This window comes from Lipophrys pholis (assembly GCF_963383615.2).
Source record: "Lipophrys pholis genome assembly, chromosome: 21".
Taxonomy (NCBI): Eukaryota; Metazoa; Chordata; class Actinopteri; order Blenniiformes; family Blenniidae; genus Lipophrys; species Lipophrys pholis.
Genome location: NC_137649.1, coordinates 3,982,597 through 4,000,806, shown reverse-complemented (window position 1 = coordinate 4,000,806; position 18,210 = coordinate 3,982,597). Strand labels below are relative to the sequence as shown.

The 18,210-nt window shown below is 43.3% G+C and overlaps 1 protein-coding gene across 1 annotated transcript; it reads left to right on the top strand.

Annotated features, from left to right (window-relative positions):
- The first annotated feature begins 2,503 nt into the window (after positions 1-2,503).
- On the top strand, positions 2,504-17,732 carry flvcr1 (FLVCR choline and heme transporter 1). Its single transcript, XM_080491041.1, has 10 exons — positions 2,504-3,441; positions 4,464-4,608; positions 5,782-5,922; positions 10,461-10,528; positions 12,781-12,884; positions 13,236-13,346; positions 14,400-14,505; positions 16,051-16,162; positions 16,253-16,320; positions 17,556-17,732. The coding sequence occupies exons 1-10, from the start codon at positions 2,722-2,724 to the stop codon at positions 17,637-17,639; spliced, it is 1,659 nt and encodes a 552-aa protein (XP_080347167.1). The 5' UTR covers positions 2,504-2,721; the 3' UTR covers positions 17,640-17,732.
- The last annotated feature ends 478 nt before the right edge of the window (positions 17,733-18,210 follow it).

Here is an 18,210-nt window from a genome sequence, read left to right as displayed (position 1 = left end):
GTCTGCTGTGACATTGTCCCAGCAAGCCTCCATTGCTTCAAGCAGGAACCTCTGGTTCTGGGCCCGGTGCTCATACACCCCCCACCCCCCCACCCCCCACCCCCCACCCCACCTCCAAGCTGAGAACAATTCCTCAAATGGATTGAGAGATGGGGAATAAGGTGGTAGGAGCAACATGAACACTCTTGGGGGGGCAGTGAACCAGGCCCTGATGAGCGGGGGGGGGGGGGGGGGGGGGGGGGGGAGCCGACATTGTCCCACACAACTCCAAACTTTGACAAGTTCTAGAGTCACCTGAGTCAATTCATCATTCAGCAGTAGATATTCATATCATGTAATGTGATGTTATACGCGGCATTATGTTCCTGACTAATTTTGACAATTGAAGGAACTCTTGTTACGTGATGGCCGACACAATGAAACAACGCTGACGTGTTATGGAGAGTAAAACCATCTGACTGACAATCAACAGTCAGTTTACATCAGCAAGACATATACAACTGGTAATTGTGCAAACTGTAGGCAACTGTAATCAATCATTTGCAAAGATGTGCTCGTAATTTCTGTTTCAAGAAATGAGCCGAACCAATCGAGAAGAATCGTAACTCAACAATGAAATGCTTTTACAGCCTTGCTCCACACAGTTATAATATTATATCTATTTGTTTATCTCCATACCTGCTGCTTTATAATATATTTTGCACATTTTACTTATTTTGCACACTTCCTCTACTGAGCCATTCGTTTAGTGTATATCGTTCGTATGTTTCATAGTAGTGTTTATCTTTTTCGATATGTATATTTTGCTTCTTTTACCTCTTTCCTGCTGTAACAAGTAAATTTAACCACTGAGGGATGAATAATATACAATCTAAATCTAATTGAATATAATGTTGAAAATATCAAATGAGTCACAATAAAAAGCAAATGAGTAAATATTAATAAGTACAAGGCTTAACAGTGATGGAAGTAATGTAAATGTAATGTCATTATGCATGATTCTAGCATTTCATTGGGCGCAATGGTGTCCAACATAAGGCCCATGGGGCCGAGACCGGCCTGCAAGAGGCTCCAATCCGACCTGACGAACCGCCAAGATAATTCTAAAAATTTGAAGAAAACATTGATTTAAAAAAAAATAATAATAATAATTTCTTAAGAGTAGCGATGCAACACAACACTGAGACCTGGATGAGACTGTTGTTATTTTCGATAGTAATTGTTTTTTGGTGAAAAGCACAGGGATCTTTAAAACCTGACATGTTACAAACATATTCTCATTTCCTCTCCGTAACCACAGGAACACGTTGTTTTTTTTTTTTTTTTTCATTTATTGTGAAATAAAGCTCACGTGTCTGTAAATGTGAATGTTTGACCACTGAAATGTTTACAACATTTTCAGCTAATTACAATGCAGTGGGATGTTAATGTTCAACCGGTGAAAGGCTGTTTGTCTTCCCCGTGGACTCTACAATTACATGAAAAATGATTTTTGCAAGGTCATCGGGTTACGTCCTGACCTTGACCGCGAGGGGCCCGGGTGTGAATCCCAGCTGAGGGGACGAAGGTCAAAGAACTATAAGTTTACAGTGAAAGTCACAATGACTTCCTGTGCTGACTCCTGTAACAGACAGCCACCAGCACAGGTATCATTCATGACAAAAAGCCAACAAACTCTCTGCTCAGGTGTGACAACAAAGTGTGTGTATGTCTGTGTTTAGTTTGGGGGTCAGGGGATTATGAGGATTGGAGCAGATTATGGTCTCACGCATATGGAGCAGCTCGTCAGAAGATGTGGGCAAAGCAAACACATTTAACTCTACAATCGATCACTGCCATTGGTGACGTTTCCACTTCTTCCTTTGGTGTGTGAATGGGTGAATGTGATTAACAGTGTAAAGCGCTTTGGCAACTGCTCAACTGGTGGATGGATAGATAGATAGATAGATAGATAGATAGATAGATAGATAGATAGATAGATAGATAGATAGATAGATAGATAGATAGATAGATAGATAGATAGATAGATGGACGAACGGAAGGACGGACGGACGGACGGGCGGGCGGACGGACGGACGGACGGACGGACGGACGGACGGACGGACGGACGGACGGACGGACGGACGGACGGACGGACGGACGGACGGACGGACAGACAGACAGACAGACAGACAGACAGACAGACAGACAGACAGACAGACAGACAGACAGACAGACAGATAGATAGATAGATAGATAGATAGATAGATAGATCATTATTCATCATTCAAACACACACCTGAGGTACATATGGGAGCCATTTCTTGTCTTTCAGAACTTTGTTTTGTTCTTGAGTCTGTTTGTTTTCCTGTTTAATCGGAAGAGCTGCATCAGTGTATCAGGGCGCGCGCGCGCACACACACACTCACACACACACACAGAGCGCTCTGCTGCGCTTCCATTGGCTCATAAGCATCGGAAGGCCTCGAGTCAGCGTCAGTTCAACAAAAGGCAGAAGGACGCGGAGAGAGAGAGAGAGAGAGAGAGAGAGAGAGAGAGAGAAATAGAAGCAAGAGGACGGCCTGAGAGGAATATATGAGGAGGTTTTTATTCATATTCAAGCAAAAAAAAGAAAAAAGTGAGCGGCGTCGCATCATTCAGCCGGATGAGGAAACCGCTGCTGCGCGTTTTCTCGCTTCCTGTCGTTAGATTAGAATTTAAAAAATAAAACAATCACGTGTCATGGTCGCCGGGGAACTCGTGCAGGAGCACCTGCGCGTGGACACCGGCTCACCGGACGACATCGCTGTGGGTCGGAAGAGTCCGAAGGCTCCGGGGGGAGCGGCGGAGCGATGCGCACCGGAGCTTCGGCCGGACGACGAGGAGCAGGAGACGCGCGCACGCAGCCCGGAGCACGAGAAGGAGGCGCAGCCGAATGAAAGAGACGCGATGTTGCCGACCGGTGGGGAAGGAGGAGGAGGAGTGGCGGCGGAGGAGGAGGAGGATGGAGGGAAGACGCTGGAGACGCGGCTGTACGCGCGCCGGTTCGCCGTGCTGGCTGTGTTCAGCCTGTACTCGCTGGTCAACGCCTTCCAGTGGATCCAGTACAGCATCATCGCCAACGTCTTCACGCGCTATTACGGCGTGACCAACAACAAGGTGGACTGGCTGTCCATCGTCTACATGGTGGCCTACGTGCCGCTCATCTTCCCGGCGACCTGGCTGCTGGACCGCACCGGGCTGCGGCTGACTGCCCTGCTCGGCGCCGGCCTCAACTGCGCCGGCGCCTGGCTTAAGTGCGCAAGCGTGAGCCCCGACCGCTTCCCGGTCGCCATGACGGCGCAGGTCGTGTGCTCCGTAGCGCAGGTGTTCATCCTCGGCCTGCCGTCCCGCATCGCCTCGGTGTGGTTCGGACCCCGGGAGGTGTCCACCGCCTGCGCCATGGCGGTTCTGGGGAACCAGGTCAGAGGCTGCAGGAGCGCGCACACACCGACAGGCTGCTTTCAGAGGGTGTTGATAATGTAGGAGGGAGAACAATGTCAACTTTCCTCATCATGAAAATATTCCAGTTATTCTAAATATGAAGTTATTCTACATTAACTCACATTAATATTCAGAAGAAATGTCTCCGATTCTCAAATTGATTCAGATAAAAACATTGTTTACTCTAATGGAATAGAAGGAACGGCTGTGACAGAGTGGGTCGTCTCCCAGTCAGAGGATTGCTGGTTTGATTCCCAATCAGTTCACATGTTGAAGTGTCCTTGAGCAAGACACTGAGCTCCAAATCGCTCCCAGTGGATGTATTGGGTGCCTTGCATGGCGGCCACCTCATTGGTGGCTAAGTGTGATTAAGTATAAAGTGCTTTAGGGGATTTCCTAAGGGGGGGGGGGGGGGCACTATACAAGAGAAATCATAATTCAACGCTACAGTAATTTCAGCCTAATAATAACCCATTTGTCCAACCGCTCCACCTCCCCAACAATGACTTCCATGCCTTTGTATTACTACCGAGTAGGGGTGAAAACTTATGGAGCGCTTTGAACATCAATCGGATTAAAACTGACCTTTGACCCAATCGCTCCCAAAACTTAATGGAACAATCTTCCCAGAAAATTTCATGCAATTCAGGTCAACAGGTTTTGCGAAAGGTCAGAAACATACATACATACGAACCAATGAATAAATACATGTGGACAGAAACATAGCCTTGGCCCCAGCTTTTGTTGACAAACGTAACGGACAACACCTCTACCAAGTCGCCCTACATGACAGTTATGTCGCTTTCACTGATTCTGCTGTTTCCATGGAAACGTGAAACATTTCTGAAATGAAAACGATGCATTTTCACTTGAAACATTATGAACTGGGTCATAAATTGCTATTTGCTGTATTTCAACCATGATAAAAACACAGACCGTTATCAGGATCGGTTCCTTCAAACATGTAATCAAGCGTGTGTCTCCGTGGGTTTCCTCCACAGTTGGGCACGGCCATCGGTTTCCTGCTTCCTCCCGTATTGATCCCGTACAACCCCGACGAGGTGGAGCTCACGGGTCGCAACATCAGCGTCATGTTCTACGGCACGGCCGCGATCTCCACCGGCCTCTTCATCCTTACCATCATAGGTAGATAGCCGCATGCCACAGTGGCACACGCCCACATCCTCCGCCACCCTGTGTCCCGTTCACAGCGCAGCGCCATCTGTTGCTCTCGCTGGGGATTTGTGCTTCGCCTTCCCCCGGCCTCCAGATCCTCGGATATCTTCATGGAAACACTGCAGACGGCCTGGACTCTGGGGACGCTCAGGCCAGGTCACGATTAGGACGTGAGGTTCAGACTCACTTTGGAGGAGGATGTGATTTAGAGACAAACAAGTGGCCAGTCAGTAGGAGTTGGTTTTGAATAACACAACACAGTATGCAAACACGGGGTTTCACCTGGAGCTGTTTAGTCCAACCAAGAACAACAACGCAGACAAACGTCACTTTACATGTCACATTATAAGAGCAGCATTGTGTTAGTGGAGTTCCTCAGGGAGTGGTTCTGGATACCCGGATTGTTATAATTCACTCATAGTAGCACTCAGAATGCAGCAGTGAGAGAAGTTTTCTCAACATTTCACTGTATTTTGCACCAGAAGTTTACTTTAAAATTGTCTTTATGTTGAGAATGTGGTCATTGTTTGGTTTTGTGAAAACCTCAACATTTTCATGATCTGCGCCCGGTGGTGTCGTGACCCTGGAGAAGTGGGTGTATTGTCAATTTTTCCCTTAAAGCAGTCAGAGAAACACTTTGATTTGTAGAAGCAGTGACATGTATGATGGCTCTATTTACTGAAACTCTATTTATAGTATTTTCTCATTGTCACATAAATTCGGCACAATTTATCGGTTTGCAATATTTGCCTTGTCATGACCCGCTCCGCCCCGCCCCGCCTCTGATTGGCTCGTCAACCATAGACAAGTTGCTATTTGCCATATATTGGTGTATGCGCTGGACTACGCCACTGTCTGTGCAAAGAACATCTTTAAAGTTTAAATTTGAAGGTTATTATGGTACTATTTTACCAGTCCAGGCCACTTGAGATGAAACTGAAAAGAATATTTAATAAACTATAAAAATTCCAAAGGTTTTTTTTTTTTATGCGCCTGCCTCTCCTTCGATCTCCTCCATAAGGTGCCTCTCACGTCCGGATCTTAAAGAGACAGGCACAAGAATAAACAGGCTCCTGGGATAGTAATCTTTTTCCAGCGATGGAGCTGTTAACTGACAGATTTTGTTTTGTTCTCTTTCTACAGTGATAAAGAACCGGCCTCCTCACCCTCCGAGTCAAGCGCAGGCGGTCCTGCCAGACTGTCCTCCAGAGGACTACTCCTACAGACAGTCCATCATCAACCTGATCAAGAATAAAGCTTTTGTCCTGCTGCTCGTCAGCTACGGTAAGTCTCACTCGAATTTCGAATTTGGAACGACGTGACCTCTTTGAAATCACTTCTAAAAATTCACATTTAGAGACTTGCATTGTCTGTAAATTTTGTCTGTCACTTCAGTGATTGCTTGTCTCCCCGTGTCTCGCCTGATCGTCTTGTGTTTGGGTGTTTTTACTCTGTAAGCACTTTGTCTTTACAGGGCACCTTTAAGAACAGCTGCTCACAGTTATTATTGTTATTATTACATTTCTTATTCTCTCTCCTGCCTCGCTCTCCTGCTTCTCTCGGTTCAAGAATTCCGTTGGAAGTGAGACGTCTAGGTTGTTCCTGTGTTCTCTCCATTTCTCCTGTAATCTACGGCCAAGGTGCTGAATCGTCAACTAAAGTCATAATGACCTATTCCCAATCTTGCTTCACGTTTTGATGTGCTTTTTGTGTCCGTGCTCCCAACGGCGCAGGACGAGTCACGTGCCAAAGAAACGGCAGAAAAATAATAATAAAATTAAACTGGCACCATGGCCACTGATGCAGGCACAAGAGTTATAGTATTTTTTAATTGAATCAGTATTTTTTTCTTCCAAATAGTCTTGAGGTCAGAAAGGCGCCCAGTCTTCCTCCAATAAATAGACCCGATGTTTCCCAAACCTTCTTTATCCAGATGACATACTATATTTTTTCAGGGTTTAATTCTTAAATATATTCCGAGGTAATCAAAATTGTTTTTGTTTTGTTTTAAGCCAACATATTCACTCACCAGGATGGAATAACAAGCACGGTTCGCTACTTCAAAATACCAGATACCACTAATCTGCTGCTCCATCCTTTGTGTTTTGGGTCTGACTCTGAGTTTTGGGTATTTCTTAGCTGGTTGACAGAAAGGGGAGCGAGTCGTGACGGACGCCAGCAGCTGGAGCTCCCAGTTACGACTCAAAATGAACAAGGCTGATTATTTTTTGAAGCTCAAGTTAGAAGAGAAACAAAACTCTTGTAAGAATCCCCGGAATAGAGGAATTTGCCGGCAATGGGAAAAGTCCTCGCCCTCCACGCGGGGGGCCACGGTTTGATTCCTGGCCACGACTTCATCTTGTGTATTTTATTATTGTTATGATTGATCGGCTTGCCAGAGGTCTCAACCGTTTCACAGGATCCGCGTCTGTATGTTGTTCATAATGTCGCTAAAAAGTTGTGCACACACTTTACTGTGGAATTCAGTGGTGTTGAACTCAGACCTGAAATATCTTGTTGCCCCATCAAGTATTTACAAATGGAAACACAACTGCTTGAAGCGCTCGTTATAATCTTAAATAATCACTTTTACCATTATGATCACTGTACTACCAATAACAGTACTACTATTAAGAATTGACTGGAAAGATAACTGGAGGAACCTCATATACTTTCACTAATACAACAGGTATTTCTGCTGTTAATATTTGGAGTGTAGTGTAATATACTGTAGTGTAGTGTAATATACTATAGTGTAGTGTAATATACTGTAGTGTAATTTAATATACTATAGTGTAGTGTAATATACTGTAGTGTAATGTAGTATACTGTAGTATAGTGTAATATACTGTAGTATAGTGTAATATACTGTAGTATAGTGTAATATACTATAGTGTAGTGTAATATACTATAGTGTAGTGTAATATACTATAGTGTAGTGTAATATACTGTAGTGTAATGTAGTATAATGTAGTATAGTGTAATGTAGTTTAGCGTAGTGCAGTGTCATGTAGTGTAGTGTATTACAGAGTAATGTAATGTAACATAATGTAGTGTAATGTATTCAAGAGTAATTAGTGTAATGTAGTGTATTGCAGAGTAATTTAGTGTAATGTAGTGTATTACAGAGTAATGTAGTGTAGTCCAGAGTAATTTAGTGTAATGTAATGTAGTGTATTACAGAGTAATGTAATGTAGTGTATTACAGAGTAATTTAATGTAATGTAGTGTATTACAGAGTAATTTAATGTAGTGTATTTCAGAATGATGTGGCGTTTGTAATGTATTATTGTATTGTGTAGTGTATTGTAGTGTTGTTTAGACTACTGAAGTGGGAAAAACAGCTAATATACTATATTTGAAGTCCATTTATTATGTAAATTGGTAAAAAAGCATTTTCAACAGTATCAGACTCATTGTGAAAAAACCTTTTACAACAAACAAGTAATGCAACAAACTGTCCCTACAGTGAGTGGCATGTTCACGATTCATTCGTATCGACATTACCACTCCTATTCAAAGACTCTCAGGCTGCAAAACCTCTGAACCTCTTCAGCACAGAGGCTGGGACTGTTCTTCTGCACTCTCATGTTCCCTGGCATGTGCTCCTTCACATGACTCCTTCACTGACTCGCCGTCGGACTCGCACGCCGGCGTTTGACAGGCTGAGGAGCTCAAAGCTGATTTTCTTGTCACGCACGCCAAGCATGCATATTGACTCTGTTTAAGGTCTAAGGCCTCATTTACAGTACATTTCAAGTGAAAAAGGCATTAATGTTGTGGTTTCATTTGAGACAATTGGAGTACAGAGACATTCTAGTGGACAGACGACCAGGCTGGATTGTTATAACGGAGACTGTCAAAATAAAACTACCAAGTCCAGGAGAATATGGACTGGGAGTCATGACATGACGGAGGAAACATTGTTCTTACTGTCCATCTACTGAGCATGTGCAGTTCTGAAATAGGGCTGGGAGATTTGGCCGAAACAAAATTATTACCATTTTTTTAAGGAAAAAGTCGAGTTTTGATTTTCGATTTTTTTTCTCAATGCACTTAAAAATGACGGCAGACATCAGATATGTTTTCAAAAGTGCAACTCTATTGCTGTGATTGTCCTCAGAGTTCAAATGCATAAAAACAATATCAAAATAAAAAGTAAATGAGGCTCCGTCATTCAGTAAATTCAAGCTTTAACCAAGTTTAAGCAAAAGTACAACAGCAACTATGGAAACCCGCAAGGAATGGTCGTAACAACTGTGGGGAGAAAAAAACGTGGATTTGCAAAATAAAAATCTTTTTTAGCGACAAATTCCATTAATCTATTAAATCTATTTTTTGCCCATCCCTACCCTAAAATGATAATACATTTTATTTATATAGTGATTTTCGAAATACTCAAAAGACACTTCACATAGTTACTACGGCCGCGTTATCGCAACGTTTCAGAAAAGTTGCGTTTTCCCCAGTTTCCATGGAGATGGAGTTGGAGCACTTTCAAAAAGTAGCATTTTTCCATGAAAACAGATTCAGTGTTTTCAAAAAGTTTCCTTTTTCCCCCCCGTTTCCACAAAGACAGAGTTGGAGCGTTGTTTCAAAAAGTAGCTTTTTTCTCCGTTTCTATGACGACGGAGTCAGAGCAATTTCAAACTTATCTTTTTCCCCCTTTTTCCATGAAGAGAGTTGGAGCGCTGAGATTTCATAAAGTTGCATTTTCCCCCCGTTTCCACGGAGACGGATTGAGAATGTTTTCAAAAGTGTGTTTTCTCCCCGTTTTGATGGAGATAGAATCAGAGAATTTTCAAAAAGTTGTGTCGTCCCAATCCAAATGATAATTATACATTTTATTTTTCAAGGCGCCTTTCTTGGCACCCAAGGACACCGTACAATCGGTCTGTAACAACGACACAAGACACCGGGCCATTGGCATCATATGGAAAAAGCAAAAAGTACTACCAAATTCAAAAAACACAACGGAAACGTGTGGTACCTGCTGACGGCAGGGTCGTCACTGACTGGATTGCTGCCAATGACTTATTATTATTGTATCCGTGAGAAGCCGTACAATCATTTAGTGTAGTTGGAGAGGAAAGCGCTTGTTGAATCAAATCCAACCCAACCTACGGAATAGGGACGCACCGGTTTAGTCTATTGTAATAGAATACATGTATCTGTATTTATTTGTTCTATTTCAAATTATATCATTCCATTATTAATGATTGTACATTATTATATATAGTAAGTAAATTTTATTTGTATAGCGCTTTTCACAGACAGTCACAAAGTGCTTCACAGTAAATATATATACATTATATGATATATAATTGTATTATTAAAAAATTTAATTTATCCTTACCTTTTCAACAGATAATTATCCTTAATATAATATTGTAACACACATTATTTATTTAAAAAGACGGGGTGGGATTTAATAAGTTATACTAGTTTTTGGACATGCAAAATGATTCTATTTTAGTACTGTTACTTAGTCACTGTTTGATTAGTTAAATATCTTAGTTTTATTGGTGTGCACTGTTGATTTTGATATTTCATTTTGAGCATGTTCAAAATAAGAAATGCATCAAATGAAATAACCTCAGCTTGCATTTTATTTGACTGTATTCTTTAAGCTATTTAGTGTTTTGTTCTACTTAATTCCTGTTAAAACGTTAAATAATATTTAACAGAGTTGCCTAAGTTTATACCAGTTCATGTTTGTTTGTTTTTTTACATTTGAAATAAGTCTTCAGTATTATTTGAATCATTTGATATTGATTATTTTCAAGCATATGTTCACTCTTCATCTCTGTTTGTGTCTCCAGGGATTTTGACCGGCGCCTTCTATTCGGTGTCGACGCTCCTCAACCAGATGATCACACACTGTTACCAGGTAAACACCTTCTGAAGCAAACCAGACACATAATCCCCGTTTCCACAGTGCCCCTTGGTGCCGGCACGGGTCAGGTCGGAACCGGTTGTTGTGCGTTTCCACTGACTCAGAACCGTTACCAACCGGTACCATTGGTAACCATTTCTCGCTACCCCTCCACTTGGGGTACCAGGCACAATGTGCCGGATATGAGGGGGAGGAGCTTCAACACTGCCGTCTGCTCATTGGTCGGTGACGACCGCTGTTCTCCCAGCAAGCAGCCATTTCCAATCAGTTCTTCTGCAGCAATCAGGAAACTTTTTTGAAAATGTCCTCCCGTTATGGCGTCACATCCTGCATGATTACACAACCGTTCATAACCCCGCCTACATTTCAAACCGTTCCCCGTGTAATGGAAACGCGGCACTGATACGGGTCTGGTTACGGATAGTCAACCCCCACCTGACCGGCACCGGTACCAAGGGGCACTGTGGAAACGGGGCTAAAGTGAACGACTGGAGAACGTGACTGCTCATGATCGGCCTTCATCAGCAGTCACGTTCTCCAGTCGTTCACCATGTTGCACTTCAGGACTGGACTTGTTCCTCTGTTGTTCTGAATTTAATTTAACCAGATTCACGGGTCTGTCTTTCAAATGATTCTCAATGTATTTGTGAGTTTTTAGCTTTAGAAACTGAATTATTATATTAATATTTTGGGAAAACTTTTTATTTTATTTTGAATTCCATTGTTTTAATACAAAATAGTTTTTGGGATTTGTGGAACTCCAGCATTAATGTTATGACTTTAACTTTCCTGTTGAGGCTTTATCATTTGTTGTTGAGGCTTTAACGTTTGTTTCGTGGCTTTAGCATTCATGTCATGGACTTAGCATTCACGTTGCAGCTTTACATTTGTTTAGTGGCTTTAGCATTCATGCTGTAGCTTTTAAAGGTTTTTGGGTGGTTTTAGCATTCATATTCTAACCTTAGCAATTGTTTTGCTGCTTTAGCATTCTTGTGAGTGGTGAGCCTCGACAGAGAGAGAGAGAGAGAGAGAGAGAGAGAGAGAGAGAGAGAGAGAGAGAGAGAGAGAGAGAGAGAGAGAGAGAGAGAGAGAGAGAGAGAGAGAGAGAGAGAGAGAGAGAGAGAGAGAGAGAGAGAGAGAGAGAGAGAGAGAGAGAGAGAGAGCTTTGATGAAACATCACTTCATTGTCTGTGGCTCTGAGTTCATGAGCTGCTTTCACGCATGCCTGCTGCTCAGGACAACACTGTACACACACACACACACACACACACACACACACACACACACACACACACACACACACACACACACACACACACACACACACACACACACACACACACACACACACACACACACACACACACACACACTCGGGTTCAGTGGCCCTAAACAATCCTGCCCGTCTTCCTCTCTGAGTCCCTCCTGACAGAAAAGCGATGCTGACACTCAGAACTTGACTTGAACTCATAAAAATCTTTTATGTCTCAGCTGACTGCCCAGAGAACTCTGTAAGTCCCCGTCCTCCCCACACCTACAGGATTATGGCTCATGTGACTGACTTATGGTCCACCTGTCAGGAGAGCCTTTGTCTTTGTGTTGAACTGTACTGATTGTGACGGAAGACAAAAGACCTTTAGGAAGCTGATGTTTTCCTCCCCTTCGTCTCCCCTTGTCTCGTCTCGTCTCCCCTTGTCTCATCTCCCCTTGTCTCATCTCGCCTCGTCTCCCCTTGTCTCATCTCGTCTCGTCTCCCCTTGTCTCATCTACCCTCGTCTCACCTTGTCTCACCTTGTCTCATCTCGTCTCCCCTTATCTCATCTACCCTCGTCTCCCCTTGTCTCATCTCGTCTCGTCTCCCCTTGTCTCATCTACCCTCGTCTCACCTTGTCTCATCTCGTCTCATCTCGTCTCCCCTTGTCTCATCTCGTCTCCCCTTGTCTCATCTACCCTCGTCTCCCCTTGTCTCATCTCATCTCCCCTTGTCTCATCTCGTCTCCCCTTGTCTCATCTACCCTCGTCTCCCCTTGTCTCATCTCATCTCCCCTTGTCTCATCTCGTCTCCCCTTGTCTCATCTCGTCTCGTCTCCCCTTGTCTCATCTACCCTCGCCTCCCCTTGTCTCATCTCGTCTCCCCTTGTCTCATCTACCCTCGTCTCCCATTGTCTCATCTCATCTCCCCTTGTCTCATCTCGTCTCCCCTTGTCTCATCTCGTCTCCCCTTGTCTCATCTCGTCTCGTCTCAGAACCAGGAGTTGAATGCCGGGAGAATCGGTCTGACCCTGGTGGTTGCTGGGATGGTGGGCTCCATCCTCTGTGGTCTGTGGCTGGATCACACGAAGACGTACAAGTATGTAACTTATCCACGCCGTCATGAGTCTCGTCGATGAACTTTTGCCCGTAACTGATCGTAACTAAAGATTTATGACACTCTCGTAATTACAGACGGTTCCCTCGACTCATCACTTGTTAGTTTTACCTGGAAACAGTTGGACAGCTGAAACGCAGTTAAAAACAGAATGGAAGTTTTCAGTTTTCACTTGTCGACACGGCCATGCTTATTTCCAGAAGTTGATTAGTCTAACTAATTGTGTCTCCACAGTTTGTCTCTAACTAATCAGGGTTGGAAGAACAGAAACAGATCATTCTTTAGATGATCAGATGACTGAATCTGGACTTGTTTGTGCTCCTCTTCTCACAGATTGACGACTCTGTTTGTGTACGGCCTGTCTTTAGTGGGCATGGTGGTCTTCACCTTCACTCTGGACCTGGACAACATCTATCTGGTCTTCGTCACTGCGGGAGTCCTCGGGTACAAGCACACACAAGAGTCAGCGTCATCGGCATTTAGTTCATCTGAAAAGATACCCTGACTGATGTAACTTCAGCTAACGTCCAGATTATAGAGCATCTTCTACCACTAACATCTAGATTATATAGAGCATCTTCTACCACTAACATCTAGATTATATAGAGCATCTTCTACCACTAACATCTAGATTATGTAGAGCATCTTATACCACTGACATCCAGATTATAGAGCATCGTATACCACTGACATCCAGATTATAGAGCATCCTCTACCAATGACATCCAGATTATATAGAGCATCTTCTACCACCAACATCTAGATTAAATAGAGCATCTTCTACCACTGAAATCCAGATTATAGAGCATCTTCTACCACTGACATCCAGATTATAAAGCATCTTCTACCACTGACATCCAGATTATATAGAGCATCTTCTAACACTGACATCCAGATTATATAGAGCATCTTCTACCACTGAAATCCAGATTATAGAGCATCTTCTAACACTGACATCCAGATTATATAGAGCATCTTCTAACACTGACATCCAGATTATATAGAGCATCCTCTACCACTGACATCCAGATGATATAGAGCATCTTCTACCACTGACATCCATATTATATAGAGCATCTTCTGCCACTGACATCCAGATTATAGAGCATCTTCTACCACTGACATCCATATTATATAGAGCGTCTTCTACCACTGACATCCAGATGATATAGAGCATCTTCTACCACTGACATCCAGTGAGAGGGTTGAATTTCCAGACTTATCTCTCAGGCTGCTGTGTTACTCTCATAACCTGCACACGCTGCATTCAAAACAAACACTGAAAGCTCTGCCTCACACTGTTTTGGCTTCAAACACACCTGCTGAAGGTGTGTTTACATGTCAACAAAGACAACTGCTTCAAGATTTGGTATGTTTAGTCTTGTCTCAGATTATTAAGCGATATAAACAGACATTAGCAGGTGCCTGATGAACACTCTGAGAGGAAGATTAAGTGGCTTTTCTTCAGCCATTAAGCTGTCAGCTTGTGTCTTTCAGGTTCTTCATGACGGGTTACTTGCCGCTGGGATTTGAGTTTGGGGTTGAAATCACCTACCCAGAGTCTGAGGGGACGTCATCAGGTCTCCTCAATGCTTTTGCTCAGGTGAGTCCGATTACTGCGTGTGGACTCTCTGAAGCCACATTTGGAGAAAACAAATCTGCAATCTGTCGCAGATCGAAACAAAACAAACCTTGAGACAGTAAACAGAGTGAAACCTGTTGTAGGTACAAATGTGGCTGCTGGACGAGGGGAACAGGTTTATACTTTGTGTATTCTGATTCAGTGAAAATGCATCGTTTTTGTTTCAGTAAAGTTTCACGTCTACACTTCAACATTTTTAAAATGAAGTCTGCTTACTTCTTTTTTTGTCAGAAAAGCTGAAAATGATGTAGTTTTCATGTTGGGCCACTGGTGGGCGCTGTTGTTTGTTTTTGTAATGAAACCACACACACATGCAGCAGACAACAATATGCTATAAACGTCAACAATGGGAGGACAGGGACATTCGTATGGAAGTCCAAGTTGGATTGCAAGTTGAAGTGTTTTCAAAAATGTTGTGTTTTCAGTGGCTCCGAGCACAGCCCAAAAAATAACTTATTTCTATGGCTGTGGTGCGCAGGAGCAGGAGCAGCATTTCAGAAAAGTTAAATTTTTCTATATTTCCACAGAGATGGAGTTGGAGCATTTTCATAATGTTGCACATTTCCGTTTCCATGAAGATGTGTCAGAACATTTTCCAAAAAGTTGCTTTTCCCTCTCTTTCAATGTTGACAGGGTTCGAGTGTTTTCAAAAAGTTGCGTTCTTCCTGTTTCCATGGAAGCTTTTTCAAAACATTGCATTTTTTTCCCATTTCCATGGACACCGAGCGATTTCAAAAAGTTGCGTTTCCAACCGAGACGGGGTTGGAGCATTTTCAAAAAGTTGCACATTTCCGTTTCCATGAAGATGTGTCAGAACATTTTCCAAAAAGTTGCGTTTCCCTCTCTTTCAATGTTGACAGGGTTCGAGTGTTTTCAAAAAGTTGCGTTCTTCCTGTTTCCATGGAAGCTTTTTCAAAACATTGCATTTGTTTCCCATTTCCATGGACACCGAGCGATTTCAAAAAGTTGCGTTTCCAACCGAGACGGGGTTGGAGCATTTTCAAAAAGTTGCACATTTCCGTTTCCATGAAGATGTGTCAGAACATTTTCCAAAAAGTTGCGTTTCCCTCTCTTTCAATGTTGACAGGGTTCGAGTGTTTTCAAAAAGTTGCGTTCTTCCTGTTTCCATGGAAGCTTTTTCAAAACATTGCATTTTTTTCCCATTTCCATGGACACCGAGCGATTTCAAAAAGTTGCGTTTCCAACCGAGACGGGGTTGGAGCGTTTTCAAAAAGTGTTTTTTTTTTTTTCCCGTTTCCAGAAAAATTAAGTGTTTTCAAAAAGTTCTATGTTTCCACGGAGACGGAGTCGGACCGTTTTCAAAAAGTTTAGTTTTCATGGCTCTGATCACTCTTGTACCTCCCAGAGTGCGAGGAAAGTGTAGATTCTTTAACATTGTGACGTAAACAAGGCCCGAGGGGACACATACTGCTGGATTTTATTGTTGACCCTGTGTGCAGAGTTTTGATAACTTCTCTGACCTGCTGCTTGTGTGTTGGGTTGCAGATATTTGGGATCATTTTCACTCTGATTCAAGGAAAACTGACCACGGATTACAATCCGCTGGCTGGAAATCTCTTCCTGTGTGCTTGGATCTTCCTGGGAGTGCTGCTCACCGGTAGGCTGTCTGTTGTGGCTGAGTGTCTGTTTGTACAGATCAAATGATAAATGTCGGGTTTTATTCTTGTGGCTGTTGTTTACGTTTCAGCCTTAATCAAGTCGGAACTGAAAAGACACAACATCAACATGGGAGCAGATGGCAGCCACCTTCAGGCAGTGAGTGCTGCTGGAACTTAACTAACATTCACAATATAGAGCATCTTCCTCCTCATGTAATCTCACTAACTTCCAGATAAGATTCACATGCCAGAATCCAAAGGTTGTAAAATAAGGACGACACTTTCCAACATGTAGTTACTGATTAAAGTGTCTGTCCCCCCCGACGATGGAGGTCTTCTCTTTGTCCTTTGGAGACGACAGCATTTATTCTTAACTCGCTGTTTTTCCTCCTGCCGGCATCATGTGACCTTCAGCTGAGGCAGATTCTTGAACTGTCCTCTGCCCCCACCCTCGAGCAGAGCGCCTTGCCAGATGGACACGAAGTCTTTTTGTTCCTGGAACAGACCCCGCCGGGCTGTCCCAGTCCCTCCCACCACACCATGAAGTATAAATCTGTTTGAAACCTTTAATACCAGCTTCCCACCGTCCCGCTGAGCTCATTCACACTGCTCTTCTTCCCTCAACACAAGCTTGAATTTAGGTACTGGACGTCCCGGAATGTTAGAATTTCCGCTGAAAGTCCACAATATCAAAGATAAAAAGTCCACAAGAGGCTCCGATCCTCCAAACCACCTAGCAGATTGTCCAAACGTTTAAGAAAACATCGATTTTTTTTAAACAAATTCTTCAGATTAGCGACACAATAGTGAGACTCGAGGTGAGATATTGGTGATGCTGCCATGAAACTTTTTTTTCACTGCAACCAGAAGGTTTAATTAATTTTGGCTTCATGTTGAGATCTGTTTCCTTGTTGTATGGCAGAGTATACATGATGAAAAAAAATTCATATATATATATATATATATGTAGAGAGAGAGAGAGAAACTAACCCTAACCCCCTAACCCCCTAACCCCCTAACCCTACCTTTAAAGGTTTGGTCACTTATTTCTCCCCTTTAATAGTACGAATTGGTGTCGTATTACATGTCGTTGGAAAGCCTGATTAGTCACCTTCACAACGGGATATAACTTGTAATGATCAGGCTTTCCTAGAATGAGCAACACAGCTAAGTGTGTGGGTCCCTAATCCCCTGCAATATACTTATTATATATAACAATATATATACTGTATTTGGCGTTATGTTGAACCTAAAACCTGCACTGGCAGCTGAAACTGATCAATCTTTTGAAGAACTTTAGATAGACTGGAAGAATTTCCTGCTCACGATCATCAAAGTTGAAAAGTCTTTCCGCTGGATCGTTTTCCTAACGAAGGTCTAAACTTCTCGCAGCTTCCCTCTGAGTGTCCCGGGGAGAAAACCGACGGAGTCAAGATGGAGCCGTCCATCAGCTTCAACAGAGAAACATCTCTTTGAGCCGCCGAGCAGCGGAGCCTCGTCAGGGATTCTCTCCAGGAGCCTGGAGACAGAGCGAGGACGGAGATCAAGACCGGCTCTGAGGACGCTCTGAGGACGCACTGAGGAAACCTTTCTTCTGGAGAAAGGACAAGTAGACAGAAGAACTCTTCACGGCACTTTACGAGCGCTGTCAGTCTTTCCCGCGGTCGCGGAACCAAAATGCAGTTTTGAAGAAGCTTCCGGATGCAGATATTCCTGATACTCCACCGGATGAGTTCTGGGATTGTTTTCATGGCGCTGGACCAACGTTTCCTGAGTTTACTTGAATTATTATCCTCCGATGGTTTGCAAACACCATGTAAGTATTGTCACTGTTGTGTTTCAGTAATCCAAGACTGAAGGGCGATTCGTACTCCATAAGAACAACAAGAAGGTTTGGCACTTCGCGGTCCTGCAGAACAAAATGACGCCGGCTCCCTCTGGCCCAAGAAATTTGATTCGGCTGTTCCAACCATCCGGGCCGAAGTATTTCGGTGCTGCACTGCTGAAACTTCTGCACTGCCGTGTGCTGCACATGCGTATTCCAGCT